At 44.9% G+C, this 21,412-nt stretch overlaps 2 protein-coding genes across 6 annotated transcripts in view; both read right to left on the bottom strand.

The window, feature by feature from the left end:
• Nucleotides 1-2,888: 2,888 nt before the first annotated feature.
• LOC121627423 lies at nucleotides 2,889-5,893 on the bottom strand. The gene is made up of 3 exons (XM_041966325.1): nucleotides 5,628-5,893; nucleotides 4,628-4,722; nucleotides 2,889-4,478 (listed from the first exon to the last, which is right to left on the bottom strand). The coding sequence occupies exons 1-3, from the start codon at nucleotides 5,824-5,826 to the stop codon at nucleotides 3,132-3,134; spliced, it is 1,641 nt and encodes a 546-aa protein (XP_041822259.1). The 5' UTR covers nucleotides 5,827-5,893; the 3' UTR covers nucleotides 2,889-3,131.
• Nucleotides 5,894-6,268: 375 nt separating this feature from the next.
• The window catches only part of LOC121627365 (R3H domain-containing protein 1), a 44,513-nt gene continuing 29,369 nt past the window's right edge, over nucleotides 6,269-21,412 (bottom strand). For 2 of the 5 annotated variants that reach the window (XM_041966234.1, XM_041966235.1), the window contains exons 15-24: nucleotides 19,583-19,933; nucleotides 19,270-19,396; nucleotides 15,931-16,088; nucleotides 14,989-15,122; nucleotides 12,932-13,035; nucleotides 10,779-10,960; nucleotides 9,981-10,122; nucleotides 8,841-8,938; nucleotides 8,488-8,572; nucleotides 6,269-7,645 (exon numbers count right to left, since the gene is read on the bottom strand). In XM_041966234.1, coding sequence (XP_041822168.1) covers nucleotides 7,326-7,645; nucleotides 8,488-8,572; nucleotides 8,841-8,938; nucleotides 9,981-10,122; nucleotides 10,779-10,960; nucleotides 12,932-13,035; nucleotides 14,989-15,122; nucleotides 15,931-16,088; nucleotides 19,270-19,396; nucleotides 19,583-19,933 — 1,701 coding nt within the window. In that variant the 3' untranslated portion in view covers nucleotides 6,269-7,325. Of the gene's footprint in view, nucleotides 7,646-8,487; nucleotides 8,573-8,840; nucleotides 8,939-9,980; nucleotides 10,123-10,778; nucleotides 10,961-12,931; nucleotides 13,036-14,988; nucleotides 15,123-15,930; nucleotides 16,089-19,269; nucleotides 19,397-19,582; nucleotides 19,934-21,412 lie in introns of those variants that run through there. The other 3 variants (XM_041966236.1, XM_041966237.1, XR_006008020.1) reach the window with 3 other exon arrangements.

The following is a 21,412-nucleotide window of genomic DNA, read 5'->3' as shown; positions in this document are numbered from 1 at the left end:
ATGCCACCCTCCTGCTGTGGATAATAAATACCGCAGCACAGGAAATATTATCAGGATGTATGACTGGAATGGATGTCCACATTATCCTACTAGTTTTAACATAGGCCTGTTTTTATTATTGGAAGTCCAGCCATGTTTAAAACGGTCATTAAACCTTCATTTTCTCCTCCAAATACAAACTCGCCATGTCCTCAAGTCTTCTTTGTGAGTAAAATGTTGGAAAATGAGACCCAAGTTGTGATAAATAAGCATTATTCCTTGCATTTGTTTCTGTAAACACACTGTTTGGTAACCTGGCAAGCGAGCGGAGTGACCAGGCGCGTATATAAACATGTGTGGTGGTAATGAGAGTCAGGTGTGAAGATGGGAATGAGGGACAGGTGCACGGGGAGGTGCGAGGTCAGGTGACTGGCAAAGGCAGGAGACTCGCTGAGGACAACTGGTGGAGAGATGGGGAACGACAGCGTCCACAAAGTGTGGGTGCAGCCATGACAGTTTCAATATCAACACTATAAAAGCATCAGAAAAATATAATTAAATAGAGTCTTGCCTATTTAAAGCTGCACTGATCAATATTTTCATATTAACTATAAACTATAAAATAAACTGTTGAGTATTTGGAGTAAAAAGCTTAAATAGCCCCACAATGAATGAGATAACTGTGGTGGCACAAATCAGAGGACACACGTGGGCCACATTTGTTAAATTTGAGGGGATCTGGTCTGTTTACATTCCGGGTCACATGTTGTGAGACCAATTAAACACCATCCATCCTTCTTCCACAGCTAACACACATTCAACCGTTTCCTCGGTCCGCGGCTCCTGATTTATCCTGCGAGCCTCTTCAATCACAACTCCCCAACACCCACAAAACATTTCAGCGGAGCGGCAGGGACGGCACAGCGAGGGACGCGAGCCGCGTTCCCCTCCCGGGCGGGGTGATGGTCTGTAAAGAGGATCGTTAAGGCGCAATTTGCGACTGCGACGCGCGCACACGCATTGCCTGGAGAAGCCTATCCATCACCAGCAGCCCGTTCCTCAGTGTGGAGAAAAAATGATGCAGAGGCTCTGCTGCTTGTCTGCATGACCTCTGACCTCTGACCCCCACTGCTCCTACATATGAGCAGCTTTTGTCGTGGTTTGTCATCGTTTCGCATCTCTTTGTCGTCATGTTTCATCTGTTTGTGGTCATTCTGCATCTGCTTGTAGTTGCTTGATGTCTCTGTGGTCATTTTGCGTCTCTTTGTGGTCGTGTTGTGTTTATTTGCAGTTGTTCTGCGTCTCTTTCTGGTTGCTTTGCGTCTGCATGTGCTTGTTTTTCATAACTTTGTGGCCTTTTCGCGTCTCTTCGAGGCCCACTCTCACTTGATTGACTTTCCAAAAAGAAATGTCGACAGTCACTTCAGAGACCCTGGGCCTGTGGCCGGTAATCCATCCATAGTCCAATCACAGGTCTGATCCCCAGCAGACCCCGTCCCTGATGAAACGCCCTTCAGAGAGACACTGAGGCTTCTTTTTCTGGCCTGCCCCTGTTTTTGACCTCCATCTTGAAAGTCATAGATGTTTAATATATTCAAAAACGCAGTTACCTAATTATACTTTATGCATAATGAGGAGAACGAATGAAGAGGGGGAACCAGCGTCGGGGCCATTTCAGGAAAAATAATTCATGCTTTCTGCTTGTTGACCCTCCTTTCTATTTTACAATAACCTCAGCCCCCACCCAAATAATGGGTAATTGTTCAAGACTTGCTATCAAAGGGGCAGCAGAGAGGTCTGGGTGTTAAGAGGCAGTTCTCTCTCTGCTCGTCTTTGATGAAGGGTTCTTCTGCTGGAAATGTAATTCCTCCTTCCTACTGGATGCTTTCATTGTATTCGAGAGCTTCCCCTAACGACGCCCAGCGCTGCAGCTCGGCAACCTCTTCCACTATGTTCCTATGGTAACAACCCAGAGTGCGTGTGTCTGGGAGATGAGCGATTGTCTCTGTTTGTGTGTCTTCATTATGGTAGTGTGGCTTATTTTTACATAATGAATCAATTATCGAGGCTGTGGAGGGAGCTCATTTGAATAATTGCAGAAGAGAAAAACGCTCTCCGCACAACCTGATTTCACTGAGCATCTTCACACATCGTCACATGCACAGATCAGTATTTCCCTTAGAGAAGGTGCAACACTCTCTCTGTGTGTGTGTGTGTATGTGGAGGGGAGAGGACGTATAATAGGACATCCAACTGACATCATTTGCCTGCCAATCTGCACCATGCTTGCCAAACCCAGCCTCTGTAATAGCTCCACTGAGCAGGGCGATGGCAGCCACAGCGTCTCTATTTTCTAAGTGTCATACCGCCCCCTACTGGCCAATGTCGGTCCATGATTTTGATTCCAGCAAAGCTGGGGTTTATGAGCGTCACAAGCACAGAACATATAGAGCCATGCTTGTAGCCTCCTCTGAAAATATGTCTTCAGCTTATTGTTAATTGGATGTTTGAGCTTCACTGTGCAGAGGCTGTTTCCACATTCATACTTGTAAAGTGACATGTTACCACCTCCAAATTTAATTTGTAAGGCTACATTTCACTTTAAAAGGTTAAAAAACATGAGGCACAGGTTTATGCACCGACAAATAACGATGAGAGAATCTCTGGACTGGGGACCAGGGAGACGCGATCATGTGAGACGGGTTGGCATCTGCCATTTGTGCTTTTAATTACAACTCTATCTTTTGTGATTAAGATGTGAGGAGGTTAATTAATGCTCATCTCCACTGCTGTGAGAACATCAGACGGATTAAGACCTGTTGTTTGAAGGCCTAATTATTAATGCGTGCATCAACAAAAGGGAAGCTTCGCCATGGAAACAAACCAAAGCATTGGAAGATTTTTTTTTATTTTATTTAATAAGAGCACTAAACTGAACTTTCAGAGGCAGATGTAATACATACAGTATTCTTCATTTCTATAGTTCTAATTATGAGCCAGGAAAATGTAACACAGGAACACAGAAATCAAAACTGTGGCTGTAATGTAACTAAACATATGATTTCAGATGCAAACTGTGTGAAGGCAGCATGCAGCACAACTGCACCCCCCTGTGGCCACGGATAAGATTACACTCAATTTTGCTTCAGCCACTATATTCTCAGGCATTTGTCTTTGTGTTCAGCAATCCTGTCCTTCACTGTCCTATAGAACAAGTGACTGGAGACCGAAGGGCCGATGACTTTGACGCAAGAATCCTCGGAGATGTAAAGAACGTCATCGAACAGGAAATTCACATCATCGCAGATCTGGATCAGTTTCTGTTTCTCAGGCTGCTCCTCCTCGTCATAGTCGAGCTGATGAACTCTTAAAGTGGACTGCCAAAAGTCCACCAGAGTGCTGAGTCTAATCAAGGCCTGATGGATCCTCAAGGCAGACGTGGAGGTTTGCTTCTCAGTCAACAATATCTGCATGAGGTCGAGCCCTTCAACGCTCTCGACAGACGCGCCAAGACCCCTCAGGCACCTGTCGAGCTCCTTCTTGTCAAATCTTTCAATGTACCTTAATGTGTACGAGTCAACGAATATGCCCGTGTCCTCAGGATCCTCCGGACAGACAGCAGACAGCTCTTCTGCATCCTTAGCATCGCTCTCGGAGGTCTGCGAGACGTCTTTAAGTCTGGTCCGGGGGAGCTCAGCAGTGACGGCTGAGCTGCTCTGATCTGATTCTTTCAGATAGTCAGGGCTGCTGTAGCGGGAGCCCAAATGATTCCCGCCTCTGATCGTGGTTGCTGAAACTCTGTCTGGTCTGGTGTGTTTCTGTGAAACATCATCTTCTCGCGCCTGTTTTGCTGATATTTCCTCTGCAGGGAGCAGGTCGAGGCCCGATAAGGGAGATCTAATCCTTGCATTGATCTCCCCTCCGAACACTTGTCCGGGGTTGGCCTTTGCTCTCTCGGCTCTATGTTCTGTGGGCATTTGGAGCCAGGACTGAACTCTCTGCTCCTCTTCATCGCTGTCTGTGCTGCAAAAGCTCCCTCCAGCCGAACTCCCACAGGACACGTTTTGCCTCGGGAAAGTGTTTAGAGTTTTTGCATTTGAGAGCGGGGTTTGGACTGTAGCTGCCTCACCTGTGGTCTGCAGCGGTGTTGATAAGCTGTTTGAGCTCGCGGGCTCCAGCTTAGCTTTAGAACCGCTGTAGCTTACAGAGCTGACAAACTCGTGATGAGATCTTACCCTGGTATTAAGAGGAGCTTCTTTGAGCTTGACGGCAGCAGTTTGGGCTGAGACTGTGGATTGAAGCTGGCTGGCCCGGCCGATGAGGTCCTGTCTCAGGGCCTGGACGGCAGCAAAAGGCCCCTCAATTGTGGCCTTCCTCTGCTGGAGCAAAGGCCGGAAACGCAGCGACCTGTGAGCTGACCGCAGACTCTGAATCAGCGAGGCTTGATCCCTGCCGAATACGGAGAGATCGACCGTAGCGCTGGAAACATACAGGAACACCTGAAGCACAAGAACACATTCAAATCATGTCATGTGATAATAAATGCAAACTGTAAAATTCTGGTGTAAAGCGAGATGATTCAGGTACCACTCCTCTACTCACATATGAAGGAGATGAGTCACACTCCCACACTGATGGCCATACTTACATCTCTGGTGAAGGGGAACACAGTGAGTACGTAGTCTTCAGGAAACTCGCTGTCCGCCATGATGTGTTGCTCTTTTTGCACCACCCTCTCTGCATCTGCCAAGAGGACTGTACTGTTCTGCTATGCTCTCCACCCATGTCAGCATTATAACGGTGCTCATTACTTCCTGCCACAGACAGCTCGTAAAAGCCGAACTCAACTCATCATGTTGATGTCGGCCTGCTCCTGACGGTGCACGGCCATGAATCTCTGACGAATTAAACCGCTCATCGGCTGTGCACACATCCAGGCTGCGCTCCATGCAAGTAAATGTTTGATTTATACCTCACCTCTCTACAGAATATACTGTATATTCCCATGGGAACCACAATCCATCCCCATGGCAACCAATTATAGCATAAAACAGGAGATGTGTTTAACAACGGCTGCAGGTGGATGGTGTACAGTGCAGCAGCTTTAAGACCTTCATGTCTTTTCATTTCACTGATGACGTTTGTGCCTCTCACAAATCATTACAGTCAAGTGACAGCTAATAAGCAAGCTCTTGTCTGTGAAACACATAAAGCCCAGAAGCTTCTGACCATCAGTATCTGCTGAGTCAGGTAGTTTGCATATAGGGACGCGCTTTTTGTGGAACCCTAGCAGAAATATTTAGCATTTCTTTTGAGAGAAATGTAAAACATTGGAGAGAAACATTATAACTGATTTGAGTTATTTATTTACATTCAGTGAAGGGATATGTCACTTCCTGCTGTTCGGGTCCTTAGCTATGCTTATTTATCTGGAATTTACATGTAATGTTACGTTAAATAAATGGCGGGTATAAACTGAAGCTGACCCTTAAAATTGCCAGTTTTTAAATGGAGTTCGGCGTGTTAGCGATAGCAAGCTACAAACTTTTGCTGTTAACTTATTCGCTTTAACTTATGCTCCTCAAAGTGGGGGCATCTCAGCAGACACACCACGCTAGCATTAGCTTGCAGGCGGCTCTTGGCTTTACCTTCAGCTTCGTCGAAAGTGACAAACGCGACTCCGTCCATGTTGGTGGGATACCTGACCCCCTCGACGTCTCCCCCGCGGCTCCTCCTGCGGCTTTGGAAGTGAATGATCAGCTTGTCAATCATCCTGCTGACGGGCAGCGCGTCGGGCACACCGGACACAACCACCGTCCTGCTGTCTCGCAATGAGTCGGGGTCCATTTCTGCTGCAGAAGGAAAGCCTAATAAACATCTCAGCTAACGGCTCCGCTGTTACCATGCTCAGTTTCTCTGACAGTCATCGTTTAGTTTCATTTTCACTCTGCCTGTATTGTTCACACGCTGTAGTAACAGCGTTTGTCCGCCAGGTGTCTCTGTTTCCCTACATTTCACTCACTAACAGAAGGGTTTATTCAAAATGGCTAATTTATGCAGCTGGAAATTAGGCTACTAAGCAGAGCAAATATCTCTTCAAATGCCCAAAAGGCAGACACGCAAACTCCATGGCAACATTTCCCAAAGAGTTGCCTCATCTGTTGCTTTTTTTCACACAATGAGCGAACGTCTCGCTTTGAGGAAACATTTCAATAGACCCTCGATTTGCTGACTGGGTAACCGCTCGCCTTCACGCTTGGAAAAAGTTCTGTCAACACGTGTGGTGCAAACATTTATTAGAGTCAAACAAAAAAAAGAAAAGAAAAAAGAAAAGACACACCAGACACAGAGCACCTCTCATGATTCACACAAATCCCACCCCCCCAAAAAAAGAAGCCAAATAGAGTGACAAACTCGATTGCATTTTTCTTGTGCATATAAACATTTTAATTAAATATAAAAGAAAGTGGCCTGGCCGAGTGCAACAAACAGGTACGAGGGGGTTGATAAAAGAAAATCCAGGCCCTGTCCGATACCAATCAAACATCCACCTCCTTCATCACTTCAGTGCAAATCCAACATTCACTGTGTATCAAAGTGACTTTAAATAATTCAGGTAGTATATCTATTATTCAGTGTTTATTATTGTATGGGCTCACATTGTACAAGTGCGGCTGCGTGTTATTGTTGGGAGCATGTAAAACGAGAGAAGACGCCCGCTCTTGTGTAGCTAACTGCTGCTCGGTTTCATGAGTCAGTGACTGGGACACACATGATGGAAGTATTGATGAATGTTACAACACCTGCTTTGATATGAGTGCTCAGTTTGAATGCAACAATATCATACAGAGACCCAATTTCACATGTCTAATTTTCTAAAGTGGGTACAAAAACTGGAACCAGAAACAAGTAGATTATGTGTGCGATTGGTGCCGTCACACTCACACACCTGCTATTAAAAAGAACCACAGTGGAGTCACAAACAGCTGGTAAATGAACCCCAAAGCTCTCCAAACACTTTTCACTTTTCATCAGCAAACTAGACTTTTAGAATAAAGAGGGGCCTCGAGTTGAGCTCAGCAGCCACGGACGCATCTCACAAACAAAACCAAACTGCTAGGTGGTGCTCAGTTTCCACCCTGCGCAGACCTGTCAGCCAGAAAAAAAAAGATAAAATGAACTAAAACTAAATAAAAGTGGACATTCATTCTTCACACATTGGATACGGCTTTTGATTTGGACAGAGTCTGGGACTAAAACCGAGACAGTCCAGACTGAGGCAGCAGAGGCAGGTGGTTGGATGTGCGTTCATGTGGCGCTCCTCAGGTGCACCAAGATCTTAGCAGCTATGAGCCGGCTTTGTCCGAGTCACGCGGCTCCCCTTTGTGTCTGGCGCTAGTTCGGAGTTTAAAGGTAGCCCGGGGGCCGCTGTGGTGGAGCGCGGCGCTCGGGGCAGCAAATCTGGAGGGTAGCATGGAGAAGATGGAGTATGATGAGGCCAGGTCCCCGCTGGGAGCGTCTCTGGTTGTGTTGCGCAGCCGAGGCTGATGATCCGACAGCCGCTGGATCAATTCGCCCCCTTTGCAGAGCTCTGCCAGGAGGTGGTGGGAGTCTGTACAGCTGATCCCCTCCGGAGGATCTGTCACTTCCAGGATCTGACTGCTCACTGCAGACACACACAGACAGCGCCGTGAGCAGCCGAGCCAGTAAATAAAACAACTGTCATGGGTGAAGAGAAAAATCAGACCTGCACCATCGGGAGGCTTCAAGAACCTGCTGCTGTCAGCCTAAAAGCTTTAGGTGGCTGGACGGTCGAACCTGTCGCTGTGTGCTCAAGCAAAATTATGTCACCACATTTTTGTATTTTTACGTTTTGAGATATCATCAAAAATGCACGATGCTGCTTTTCTTATTTTTTTTTTACGAAGCGTGACATTTTAGAGGCAGCGGCGTGAAGTTGAACTTTCCATTAATGCACACGAGCCCCCTTCCTTGTTGATTGCACTAATGGGATTGTTGACACGAGCACCTGAATAATGCAAAAAAAATATCCGGGCGAGTGCAAAAACTACGACGCCATGTTTGAAATAATCAGCACATTTCTGTCGGCACAATGCCGCCGGGGCTGCAGGTTCCACTGCCAGGTGTGAATTCTGCCCCGTCTGTGATTTATTCTGCTTACATTCACAAACACACGCTTTCTCCACAGTTTCGGAGCGCAGCAAGCACATTTTGACACAATAAAAACCTGATGTTATTTCAGTGAATCTGCTAAATAGGCTACACAGCAGCTGACTTTATCATGTGATGAATCTGATGAGTTTCCTTTTCTGATTGACATCTACAGCCTGATGGTTCACTGAAGGCTGCGTGTTTTGAGAAGCGCTTCATATTTGACCAGATTTACATTTGGTGCTTCTCTCTGGAGAGGGAAGGTCAAATTTCGGTCGTGGCTGCTGTTAACTTCAGGTTCACTAAACTCAAGCCTCCCTCTGGACTTCCTATTACCTGCTTCACCTACACTGAGATCTGAAGACAGAGGTTTTCTGCTGGCCCTCCTCCCATGACCGCTACGCCAAACCCCCAGTGGACCCTGAGGAGAGACAGGTCAGCTGTTATTTGTGGAAGGCAGGGAGGGATGTTTGCTTTATAGATCCTGAAGATTCCCTGATATTTATATATCAAAACGCAAAAACAACCATCATGTTTAGGCATTCTATGAATAATGCACAAACAACATATTTTCTTAAAGAGGAAGAAACATTCCAAATGCAGGCTCAGAAAATAACTTTTACAAGACTAAATTATTTCAAATCAAGTGTAACAAGCAGTGTGTGTGTGTGTGTATGTGTGTGTCTGACCTGGTGTTTGGCCACCATGTGGGCGGTGTGGATCAGCGGAGGTCTGATGGAGGGTTTGTACTGCAGAGGCTGGCCCAGTAGAGAGTAGTGTGCTTCACCTAGACGTCACAGCCAAAACACAAAGGTATCAAAAACTAGATTTTGTATAGAAATTATAAATATAATAAAAAAAAAATATTCATTAGAGCAAACTGAAGTCCTGAGATTCTGTGATTATTTAACTGGCTAATTTACCTGATTGGTTGTGAGAATATCTGTTACTAGGGGAATAGGGAAGCACTGGGAGATGTAAACAGCTAGCAACCTAGCCCTCTTTGTAGCAGCTTGCTAGCTTCCGCTAGAAAAGCAGTAGCTAACTAAGCTAGTTGACTACTTTGATAATTCGAAAGCATTATAATTATAAAGGCAGTTGCGTTAAAACACATTAACTTTAACTGTGCCTATACATTTTAAAATGAAATCTAACATACAACATTTGCTGGGCAGAGTGTGCTAAATCTTTTAAAGCATGCTATAAGATGCTAAATAGTAATACATAAGTGCGCTAACTATAAAACATCAAACTCAACTCAGGGCTTTATATTTAAAAATTTTAAGGGCACTTTGAACACTGAGTAAAAAAAAAAATAGGGGCACAGTTTAAGTTAATTTTCTTGAAAAGGCACAAAGATGACTAATATCAAGTTAGCCAACTTAGTTTAATTAGCTCCTGCTTCTCTTGCAGCTGTTAGCTTGCTACCTACCTAGACGGCAATGTTGCAAGCAAATGGAAGTACACACTAACTTAAAAAAAATGATTTTATTAAGATTCATGGCACTAAATATATAACCACAACTATATAAACAACTTACTGTGCGGCTGCTCAGTGTTCAAAGACTGCTTCACTACCTCCCCAGTAACAGATGATCCAAGCACCAATCAAAACAGCCAATCACAAATGACCTATTTTCCAATTAACTTCTTCTCAAAATTAAGATGCTTGCAAAAAATCTTCCTCTGTGCTTAAAATGTGCCATTTACACTGAGGACTCAGGCACAAACCCAACCCCATCAGTTTTGGTTAGCCTGCGACGTTGGTCTTTAATGCATTGGTCTGTTGACTGTGAGTAAACACCCTGGCGGCACATGGCGGCTCTGACCTTGTCCACTGTGGCAGAAAGCTGTAGGGAGCTGCGGGTGGTGGGCCATGACAGGGATGGACGAGATGCCTGATGGGAGGCCCTTGACGCTGGGCGGCTGGCCTGGCAAGGGAGTGAGTGCCGGGGACGAGGGCAAGCTGCTCTACACACAACACACCGGCAGTGCGGCGAGAGATTACGGGGAGGAACACAAACACTTTCATTCAAAAAACAAAAAAACCCCCCAAACCATCAGTATTTCTCTCTTTGGAAAAGTCATTCTGTTGTTCAAGTTGTTGCTTTAATGTACCATTCCATCCACATTAGTCCCCCTAATGTACCATTACACCCTAATGCTAAGGACTATTTTCTCCTCATTTTCAGGCTACGCCGGCGTTGACTTCATTTGCGGAGCCTATTTACGACGACATTTAACCTGCCTGGAGAGCCGGGGAGGCCGGGTTTGGCTCGAGGGGGCAATTCTCACATCACTGTCAGACTCAGACAACCAAACTAAATTGGCTTTCAAATTGCTTTCTTGTGACCGTCTTAACTTTGTGACACATACTATATTGTCCTATGTGGCAAACATTACCTGAGCACGTTTTTAATTTAATTTAAAATCATTTGGAAATTGTTGTCATGTCAAACCTCAAGGCCACTGAGCTAAACCATGAGACAGGTTTTTAAAAGGCTGTAAATACAATGTTTTCACTTGACAGCACAAAAGTTCAATTTTATTTTAAGCGCTGTCTGAAAAGCGTTCTTGTTTTGAGCGATTGTCTTTGACTAATCGATGCACTCGGGCAGCGTTTGTACCTGGGTATTGTCTGGAGGCGGGGGGAGCTCAGCGGGCCTGCGGCTGCGCTGGTGCTCGGCGCCCGGGTGTTTGTAGTTGGGCTGTTTCCGCTGGCAGGGGGAGGGGGCCCGGGGCTGCTGGCAGGGGGGTGCTGTCATTTGCAGCATCACCATGCCGCTGCTGGGGCCCGGGGGTAATAACCCTGCACACAGAAGTAAAAAAAAAAAACTAAAACACAAGCTAGGATTGAAATACAGTGTTGACAAGAGGCGAATCAGGTCAGGCAGACGTGGCGAAACACTTAATTCTGCTTATTTTTATTCCATTCATCACATACACTCTTAATTTATGCGCCAAAGTGAACTGACAGACTGAATGTGTTTTCGCCCCAAAGCTCTTTTTCAGCACTTTTGTTACTACACACCTCATCAGTGAAACACCGTTAGCTGCTGAGCAATTAGGTTTTAAGTGCCTTGATTATAAGGGCACAGCCTTGGTGGCAATAACAGCCTCCATTCCCTTTTCCTGCTAAATCCTCTGCGATGATCCGGGAGATCCAATTATCTTATTAGTTTGTGACGCATGAACGTGACTGATGTGACTTCAAAAAAGAAAGAAAAGAGCCGTCAGAGGTAGACCAGCAAGTGAACTAAAAAAACAAAACAAAACAATGCATTCCATATAATTAATTTCTGTTTACATGACGCTCACATTAGGTGGAAATCTTATTGCAAACTTTGCACAGCCGACGCCACTGTTGATTTATGAATTAATACCCAACAACAGTAGCAAGGACAATGGATATTTGGACTTAATCTGCAGATTATTTCTGGCCCCGACCTAGCCAATTAAAAATGTTTACTGGTGACGCTGTAGGTAAGGCCGTCGCGAGACCTTCATCTGACCTCATTACTGACGGGTTGGAAATGATGGCTCCCTCCATTGCTCTCCCATAATAATCAGACATGAATAATAAAGGTCATTAGTGAAGAGACTGCCCCACCTGAGCTCTGCACAGAGATTCTGTGAGCCCACGAAAGGCCAATACAAAACGGGTGATGGATGAAAGGATGGGTTATTATGGTGATTTCTATTTCTTTGAACTTCACAGTAATCTACCAGTCGCCCAATTTACCTGCTGTATATATCTATAGACTGGTATACTAGCCTGGTGTCTGCAAATATTAGCTTACTGCCTCAAAACCTGTATCAGCCGGCTATTATATCTGTCATCTACCGCTTTATAGGAGCATTTTCGGTTGTAGTGACATAAGTAAAATGATTAAATTTCTCTCTGCTTGCAAAGGACAATGCATAATGCAAAAATGTCTTCCCCCTTTTAGCACACAAGTTATTAACATAATACACAGACAGAAGAAAAATTGCCTCCTTGGGTTGCAAGACAGTTGCACTACAGTGCCTTCAGTCCACGCATATGCAAAAACACACACCTGTACATATACATAAATATGTACGAGTGCACATATATCCCCAGGTTAATGATAATATACTTCTGTCAACAACATCTTGTAGAGAATAGCGAGCAGTCTGACGCTGCTGATAAACATGTAAGATACGCTCGTCATTGTAGTGTGAGACAGTTGGGAAATATGGAATATTTTTACTTATAATATTAGATTTAACCAAGCCAAACCATGTGATTATCTATCCCGACACAGCTCACACTGGAGATGCCTCAGTGATTTCTTACTTTAATAGTTTTCCACTATACCAAACAACATTTTGACTGAGTTGTTGTCAACATAACAGTTGCAGCGGTCGACCCACTAGCCGTTTAATCTGCGCGCAGCTCCGGAGGAAGAGGTGGATGTGCAAATCACTTTCACTTATCCAAACTCCAGGGAGCCGTCATCGCCACGCCTCACTCTTTTTCATTTTGAAAATCCGGAGTGTAAATCTAATCACGCGTCTGACGCACATACAATGGCAGAGTAAACCCAGGGAAGATTATTTCATTAAGAGGCCCGAGTCGTAGCTGTGTAGGAGCGCATTCTGCAGTTATTGACACTGAGAGATGAGGAAAAATACAGAATGCCGGCTCGCTGGCACTGATGGGGAATCTCCAGGGTGGCTAATGTCAGAGACTGAAAATATTCTCGCTTTACTGCGGGATCCTGCCGCAGATCGCTGTGCGTTTGAAGCTGGAGCCTACCTGCATACTGCTGGCCTGGGTGCTGCTGGGAGACGCAGGGGGACGAGGTCTGAGGAAACTGGAGCTGCTCCATCATCTGGGCCGGCAGGAAACTCACTGTGGAACTGTGATGAACAAACAAGAGTAAGCCATGAGGGTTCCTGCGGGGATCAAGCGAAATTTAAGACTTTTTCAACATCGCAGAATGCAATTTAATACCAATTTCATGGCCACATCAGCCAAAGTATGAAAGACATCACAGTTCTGTCAGTACATCTCAGCAGTGTGGAACTATTAGAGCTGCAACCATCCATCGAGCCACAGAAAAATAGCTAGCAGCTATTCTGATTATCGATTAATTGTTTACTGTAATTGCTCAAAAATAAGGTTGCAGCTTCTCAAATGCAAGAATGTGTGTCCTGTCACTGACTCACAGTTTAGTAGATTTGTATATATTTGGGTTTTGGAGCGCTGCTCAGACAAAACAACACATTCGCTGACATCAACTCAGGAAACTGATGACTGTGTGAGATTTTTCTGTTTTCTGATGTTATATCGACAAAGTGATTAATCTAAAAATAATCTGGCAATGAAAATGACAGTTAGTTGCAGCCCTTAATACAATGCATCCTAATAATATCATTAATTAATCTGTAAACACAACTTAGACCTGGATAAGCAGCAGATGGATAAATGGATGGATTAACCGATAAAAAAGCTCTGCAGATACCCTGAATAAGATTTAAATGTTGCCAAATTTGTCACTGGAAGTGCTTCTGGCTCTCTAGAACTCGAGGAAAAAGACGTCCAATATGATGCTCACACCTAAGTAGGTCTTAAAAATCACTTCTAAACCTGCACAGACGGAAATCTCCAGGAGCTCTGAGATCTTAGCGCTGCAGTTGGGGTATTAAATTTGAAATTTAACTTTAAGTCCATCTGCACGGGAGCTGCGCGCTGCTCTGTAAGCAACCTGCCTGCAGGGACTCGCGTACAGCTGGTGAAAAAGCGGGCTGCAGGTGGACAGTCGGCCCTCGTGGGAGAACGCCGAGCTGCTCCAACACTGTCGCATAAATCATTTCCATGCTGACTGCCCTACTAACGCAGCCTCATTTTACAGCTGGGACAATGAGAGAGTGACCTCTCCTCGTGCGCGCGCGTGTGTGCCTTTGCATTGTTCTTCTGCAGGTGATGACTGTGTACATGGCTATGTTCATGTCTGTTTGTTATGTATACCAGCCTGCACAGCGGTCCCAGTAGTGCTACACTCACCAGTATCCAGATTGATTGGGTCCATGGAGGTAGAAACTAATTACATGTTTTGCTTGCTGTGAACTAGTTCTATCAATCAGCTTTATAATGAGAGAGAGCACGATGCTCCACACTACTCCAACACCAGCAGAGTAATGGAGGAAAAAGACTAAAGCTGCATTTGAGAGGGTGTCAGAGTCGACATTCATCCGCTATACGAACACCCGGTTCACCAAAAGCATCGTGGTAATAACCTCATTTTTTTCCCCCCGCGGTGAACAAAGATGACCTTGGCTCGGAGCGGCTTTGGGGATTCACTCATCGGGCCTGTTAGGTCTATAAATAAGAGGCACCTTCAGGAGTGAGAAGCAGCATCAACTACCTGCAAATCGGTTTCTGGGACAAAGCACATCTACAGGCGAGCTAATAATTTCATCTAAACCTGATTAAAGCAGCTTCACCTATTAGACACTGTCATTAAGAAAGGATGAACATAAATCAGAGGAAGTTTATTATCAGTGTATACATGACTTAAGTTCATTTAGGAGAAAAAGCTGAACCAGAAAACACAATTAACTCTATTTAACATTTTATACAACTGCTTTAGGCCTTTAGAGTGATCATTAAATGGATCGATGTGAGCTGGATTATTAAAAATATTGTTAATGCCAAACATAAACATCTAATATGAACTAATTACTCCCATATATCAAAGTATTGATGTGCATGTAAACTGCTGTCTTGTCTGATGCAATAAAACAAGTGAAACATACAGTGATTTGGTATTTCAGTATAAAACACTAAATGTAAAAAAGCAGAGACGGTACCTCATGGTGGTGTGCTGGTTCGGGGGGAGCAGGCTGTAGCAGGGCTGCATGCCAGCAACAGCTACTGCCCCCTGTCCTGGCTGACAGGACACAAACACCGGCTGCTGGTACGTCTGCTGTGGCACAGAAACCTGCTACAGAAAAAAAAAAAAAGATTGGGGGGAAAAATGGCAGGTGAAAATGGAAATCAAGCAAATTGAGCAAAAACTGGCTTTGCTGGCAAATTCCAGCACATATACACAGCCGTGAGATCATTTCCAAAGGCCGGTCAAACACAATAAATGCAAATATGGATTAATTTCTAAGCTGATAACAAGAAAAAAAAAAACATTATGTCTTTTGAGACTTTCTCTTGCTGTGAATACCAGCATAAGAGCTCTTAGCGTCACGGAAAGTTCTTTTTCGATGACACTGACAGCACTGCCAATGTTTCGAGTGAGCACTTCGGTTTTTCATTCCTCTGCTAGATACTTCAAAATCCACTGTGTCACAGTTTTTCTACTTTCCTTCATCTTAAGGGCAAATAACTGAGAAATCAACACCGGCATTCTCTGGCCAATGGGTCGTCGTACAAAGGGGGACGTCAGGGTGTAATCATTGTGTACCTGACATCACTAACTGAAAGCTGACTTTATATATGACACTTGTTGGTTATAGTGTGGCATTGTTAAAGCATTAGTCTGAAGGTGACTGCTGCCAAGCTGAAAGCGTGCTAGCAAGCATGTTTGTTAGAATTTGGCTAACTCCTCATAATAATCAAAACAACTGCTAAGACTCCATGAAATGTCACTCGTACTTGGAGAACGGGGGGTGAGGGTTGAGGCTGGCACTCAGTGAGTAATCTATCAGCCTCCTCTGAGAACAACAAATGAACTGAATACTCTTTTTCACTTTCAGGCTGCTAATCTCCATCAATCCGACGGCGTCTCATCATCACAATACCTGATAAGACTGCATTGGAGGGTACTGGACCATCATGCCTTGCATCTGGTTGCCCATATTGCTTTGCTGGTTGCCAGTGAGAGCGAGGTTGGGTGTTGGCTGCACGCCCACTATGGTCTGGTAGCTGGACGCTGGGTTTGGCATCACGGCTTGGTGCACTGAGGCAAAATGAGAAAGGCAGAACAGTGTGACCGAATGAAAAGAGGCTCCTGATAGCAACGCTGATAATGATGAGACACGATTAATATTCATGATTCCAATGCAACACGGTCAAAAGATGCCACTAATACAACCTTAGAAGGATTTTTACAATGAAAATACTTCAAGATTTTATAGATTTTAAAGGAAATGAGCTTGTCATCAGAGGAACAACAGAACGGGGAGCAGATTGAAGGATTGTGGAAGTCGGGGTTCTGCTCGAGGAGTTCAGCTGTTACTGCTAAGCAAGTTGGAGGCACTTGGAATAAATGAGAAAGTCAATAAATTTGATTTAGCCTGCGGTGGCCTGAACCAGCAACCTGAGTGGCCGAGCCGCTCCCCCCCTCAGGGGACAGGCTTCCACTTCAACGAGTGATTAAGTTCGAGTGGTAAACAGAAAATGGGATCACACATCTATAGCACTTGTTAAAAATGCATTTAGAGCAGTCGAAGAGAGAGAAATCCAAAGTCGCACGGACGCGTCCATTTTCTGAACGGCCTAAAATGGCGTCACTTTATTCCTAGCGGGAGGGGCAGAGAATTGAAACGCTTAAATGTCAAGGTGACAAAAAGAGACATTTGAAAATACTGTCCCTCGTGACACACACATGCGGTAATCCCAGTGACAAAGGAGAGGACGTCCTTTTGTGAAGGTGTCTTTACAGTCTGCCGCCCTGGGAGAAAAGTACAACTAGACAATGAAAGTGCTCCAAGAGGAACAGAGGGGGGAAAGGACTATTTTTATCCACTCTCGTCTCCCCACCTTCACTTACAAACCAAGCATGAAATGGCCGTAATATCAAATGCAGCCGATTTCACTCCAGTCCAGCAGGCAGCAGATTGGGACTTCTTCACTTAGGCAAGTGTCATGGAGCGTCCTGCCATTTTCGCCTCGCACGCAACCTCCCCTCTGCATCGCCTGTTGCCGCGGCGACATCGCTGTATGTCCTGCAGGTGAGGAGTGAGGGGCTGAAAAAGAGACCGGTTCACTGTGAGATTCATAGAGGCCTCTCAGACAGCGTCCCGGCCCCGCATCCCGCCTCTCAGGCTCAACGCGCGTCCTCTTTGGTGTAAAACCATACAACTACAGATACTGCTAAAGCTAAAAGGAATCCAGCCGAAGGCCCAAACTAAAAAATTCAATACATCAAACAGCTGACTATACACCTGTTCATTCCACCCCAAATAGAGACTGCAGGGTTTACATCCAGTGTCCAATGTTTAAGCTTGCTGTTGGCATTTGTACTTTTGAGTAAAAACTCATCTTTTTAATGTTGCTTTGATTTAAAGTGCACTTTGCCATTTTTTATATGATCATTATGGTTGTGGCTAATCTTCAATATCGACGAATCTGATGTGTTAATTTCTCATTTAAATTGTTTTTGTTTCGCTGTAAATGTCAAAAACAGTAAAAAATGGTAATTATAATTTCGAGCCCAGGGTGGCATCTCATTTTATCCAACTAACAGTCGAAAACTCAAACATGTCCGGCTCATTATCACATACAAAAGCACCATTTAAATTCATTTTGAGGTTTTCATCACTCCTTAAAAGAAAACGAGCATTTTTTCATATGTGACTTCCATTTAAAGTAAGGTTTGTAACATTTTCTTTCTACAGGGCACAACGGAGAACGCGCTGCACAGCGTCAGGCTCTAATTCTCTTTTCAAGGCAACGTCTGGATGTACAAGCTCTTCCTCGGGCCTTTTCTTTCTGTTACATACGTATTTTCTTTCTAGCAGTGATGTGGAGCTGGTAGTACAAGCGCTGCGTCAACCGACGCTCAACAATAAAGCGGGAGGAAGACAAATCCTTGAATCCTTTCACATATAATACAAGCTGCTTTCCCACAATGGCCATGACTGAAGCCGAAGCCCTGTGGTGCTGGTGGTGACTGTCTGATGCAAGTGGGTGGAAACATTCGCAGGTTTCTCTGTGGACACCGACTGGGCCGTCAGAGAATTCCCACTGATAACTTATTTATTAAATGTGCAATGCATGCCACAGTCTCTTCACCTTTAGCTGGTCTTACATTTTTTTTGTTTAATTAATGCAAAAACAGAAGGGAAACAAGTGACTTTTTTCTGTTTCCCTAAGAAATAATTGCTGTCCTTTGCCTTTGTAGGTCAGCTTCATTTGTCCGCTGTCTATTCCCCGGCTCCCCAGCAGGGAAGCCGCATTTGCAGCCTACAGATGACAGAATAGTGCCGCAGCCACTTACACAGATGTGTGTGTGCACCAGCGTGTGTGTGAGGCTGTACAAGTCACAACCATGCCAACATTACATCCAGTTAAATGTGTGTGTGTGTGTGCTTGAGAGAGAAAGACTGAGCAGGAGCTAACAATCTCAACTCCTGTGGCGAAAAAGAAGAGGAGGAGGAAGAAGAAGAAAAAAAAGAATAATCAAGTGGATGACTCCCGGGGAGACATCTGAACTTGTGAAAACAAACAAACAGAGAGGAAAGAGAGGGAGAAATATTTGTCCTTCAGTAGAGCCGTCGGACCACGGCTGGCATAGCTCCCTTGTGAAGAAACACACGAGAACAACAAAAACAAAACAATGCTATCTAAGAGCTGAAAGTGGGAAGTTAACAAAGTCTACGGATAGAGGACGACTCTTGATAAAGCAGCAAGGCTGAGCTTCGCTCTTGACGACACGAAGTCTGGAAATTCAAAGCAAAATCAGTCGCTTCACATCAGAGGCTGCAGACCTCATTTATTAAAAACACCCTTTGATTTGTCTTTAGATCCGACATGCAGCTATTTCAAAGCCTTGTTTGAATAAGATGCAGCTTTGGTTCATCACAGAAATCTGGAGGCATGAAGGGTAGGGTAACCTGCTGTTTCTCCGTATCCAGGTGTGTTTGTCACACAACACAGCTATTTAACGACTATTTAAGTGTAAAATACTTTTTTTTTTTAATGGGACTTTGTGTGGCTGAGGACGCCTGTGTGTGTGTGTCTCTGTGAAAAATGAATCCATCTCAACAGGTCATTTAGTCGCACTTCAAATCAAATTTTTGTCTGAAACCGTCTGCTGTGTGACGCACATTCTTCTGGTGTCAAAAGGGGAAATAATCTGGCAGGTTGTCTCGAGGAAATAAAAGCCTCAATAGTTAACAGTGATCGTCTGTTCATACCTTGTTGCTGGGGCAGGTTTTGGCTCTGAGGGCAGTTATAGGGCAGCGAGTTGACGGGGGGCCGGTAGTGCTGCTGCTGGCTGGAGCAGTGGGGGTGGTGCGCTGAAGAGCAGTAACACGTGGACATCTGTAAGAGACGCATTAACACAAACTCAAGGACTGTGTGACACATCGGCAGACGCATTTGAATGCACTTCACAGCGACGGGAGAAATGAAGGATTAGTCATGAAGCTGGTTTCCACTGCATGGCTGAGACCGACAGACAAATCACCACATTTTGTAGACAGCCGGTGTGATTTCAGATGGCCCTACCTGCTGGACAGGCTGTTGGATGTATGTGTGCTGCTGGAGTAGCGGCTGGTTCAGCGTGGACCCGGGAAAAGCAGCGGGGCCCGGGGTGGAGCTGGGATATGCATGGTTGGGGCCCTGGGTCTGCAGTGCAACGTGCTGACCCTGTAGCATCCCTGGGTGTCCTCCCGACGGCCCTGCCAACATGTAGCTGGCGACCTGCTGTGAAGGAGGGGCTCCCTGCAGTACCACAGAGGAGGGGTGGTGGTGGTACACAGTGGGATAGTGGCGGGCTTCCGGAACCGAAGCCCCGCTGTCGCCGGGCTGCTGCTGCGCCAGAGTCATGTGACTGAACTGGGCGTTGAGGGTGTCAGGCTGGAGAGGTAAACGCAATGCGGCACAAGACACCACCAGTTACACATGAATATCCAGCACGAGGGCACTGACCACCAGAACCACAGCTTTTTAATCATTCAATCTGCTCAGAATATGGATCAACACAACCACCAGGGACAGTCAGCCAACTTCTAAGCTAAGCGCTAAATCAAAGACGTTTACTAAACTGACATTTCCCTTGAAGGTTTAAACAAACACAGAGAGTTTAAATCTGACCCAGGTCTGCGGCGGAGACGAGCAGAGTGTAAATTGAACTGTTTTTTTTTTCTTTTTTTGCATCGCCGCTGCACGCCAGTTCAGGTCATTTCTGACATGTTGTTGGAAAAGTAGTGTTTTTAGTCATGGATTATTCAGTGCTAACATCTGGTGATGAATTAAATATTAATGGAACTTTCCACAGGCATAATTAGTCACAGAGGCATGTCTTTCACTAAAACCAGGTCAAAAATGAGGTTAAGTGAATGCATGATCTATATATGTGGGGAATGGCGCCTGCTGGATTTACATACACCTTTCCACCAAAAGAAAAACCCCAAACTGAACAGTTCATTGGGAGAGTAATAAGATCTGAAGTTTGCAAAGGTGAGATAATGCTATGCTTGATTTTTAGATAATATTAACAAGAGTCTTGTTCAGCCAAACCTCCAATTATGTACATGTAGATAGATTTTTTTTAATATATCACAGAAGATAACTTATCCAGGAGCTCATTTAAAGGCACATACATACAGTATGAAGACCTGGGTCAGAATAGAGCTCAGAGCATTTCCTCAGCCCGACACAAACTGAGCAGAATATTTGGACATCTGTGTCAGACTTTCATTTATTCATTTAACTGCTCAGAGAAAAGTCTATAAATAAACTCTTAATGAGCCAGGTCTGACAGGAGATGGAGCGGGGGAAGAATAATAAAATGGAAGAAAGTAGTTCTGTACCACAGTGTACTGTTGGTTAGGACAGACGGGCAGGAACTGAGAAGGAGGAAGAGGAGGAGGAAGAGGATACGAGACCGTTGGGTTGTGGACAGGCTCAGAGGACAGCTGGAGAGGAGGACAGATCGGCTGAGGAGGGAAGGGGAGAAGAAATGGACAGGAAAGGAGATGAGACTAGAGGAAGGATGCTAGTAAAAAGATGGGAGCCTCAACCGACTGTTTGCAAAGCCCAACTAGCTAGCTAATAGGCTAACATTAGCTCTATGAGTTGGTTGAAAACGCTGTCTCTACTTTTCTCTCTGCTGACTTTTCAATGTTTAAAGCCCATTTGGTTGATAATGGGATACATATGCTAAAATACTGAGGTTAAAGCTACATGTTCCAGGCAAACTGCTGTTTATTGATGATTATCTCATTTGGCTGCTTAGCCCACGTGCTTACACCCAGAGAGGTTAGATACAGATATCTTCAAACAGCAGGTTCTAACTTTCCATTTTACGAGAGAGCAGACTTTTAGGATGAGGAC

Source organism: Chelmon rostratus, chromosome 24 (assembly GCF_017976325.1).
Source record: "Chelmon rostratus isolate fCheRos1 chromosome 24, fCheRos1.pri, whole genome shotgun sequence".
NCBI classification, from domain to species: domain Eukaryota; kingdom Metazoa; phylum Chordata; class Actinopteri; order Chaetodontiformes; family Chaetodontidae; genus Chelmon; species Chelmon rostratus.
Note: the sequence above shows the minus strand (reverse complement) of the source record. Positions and strands in the feature narration are given on the sequence as shown.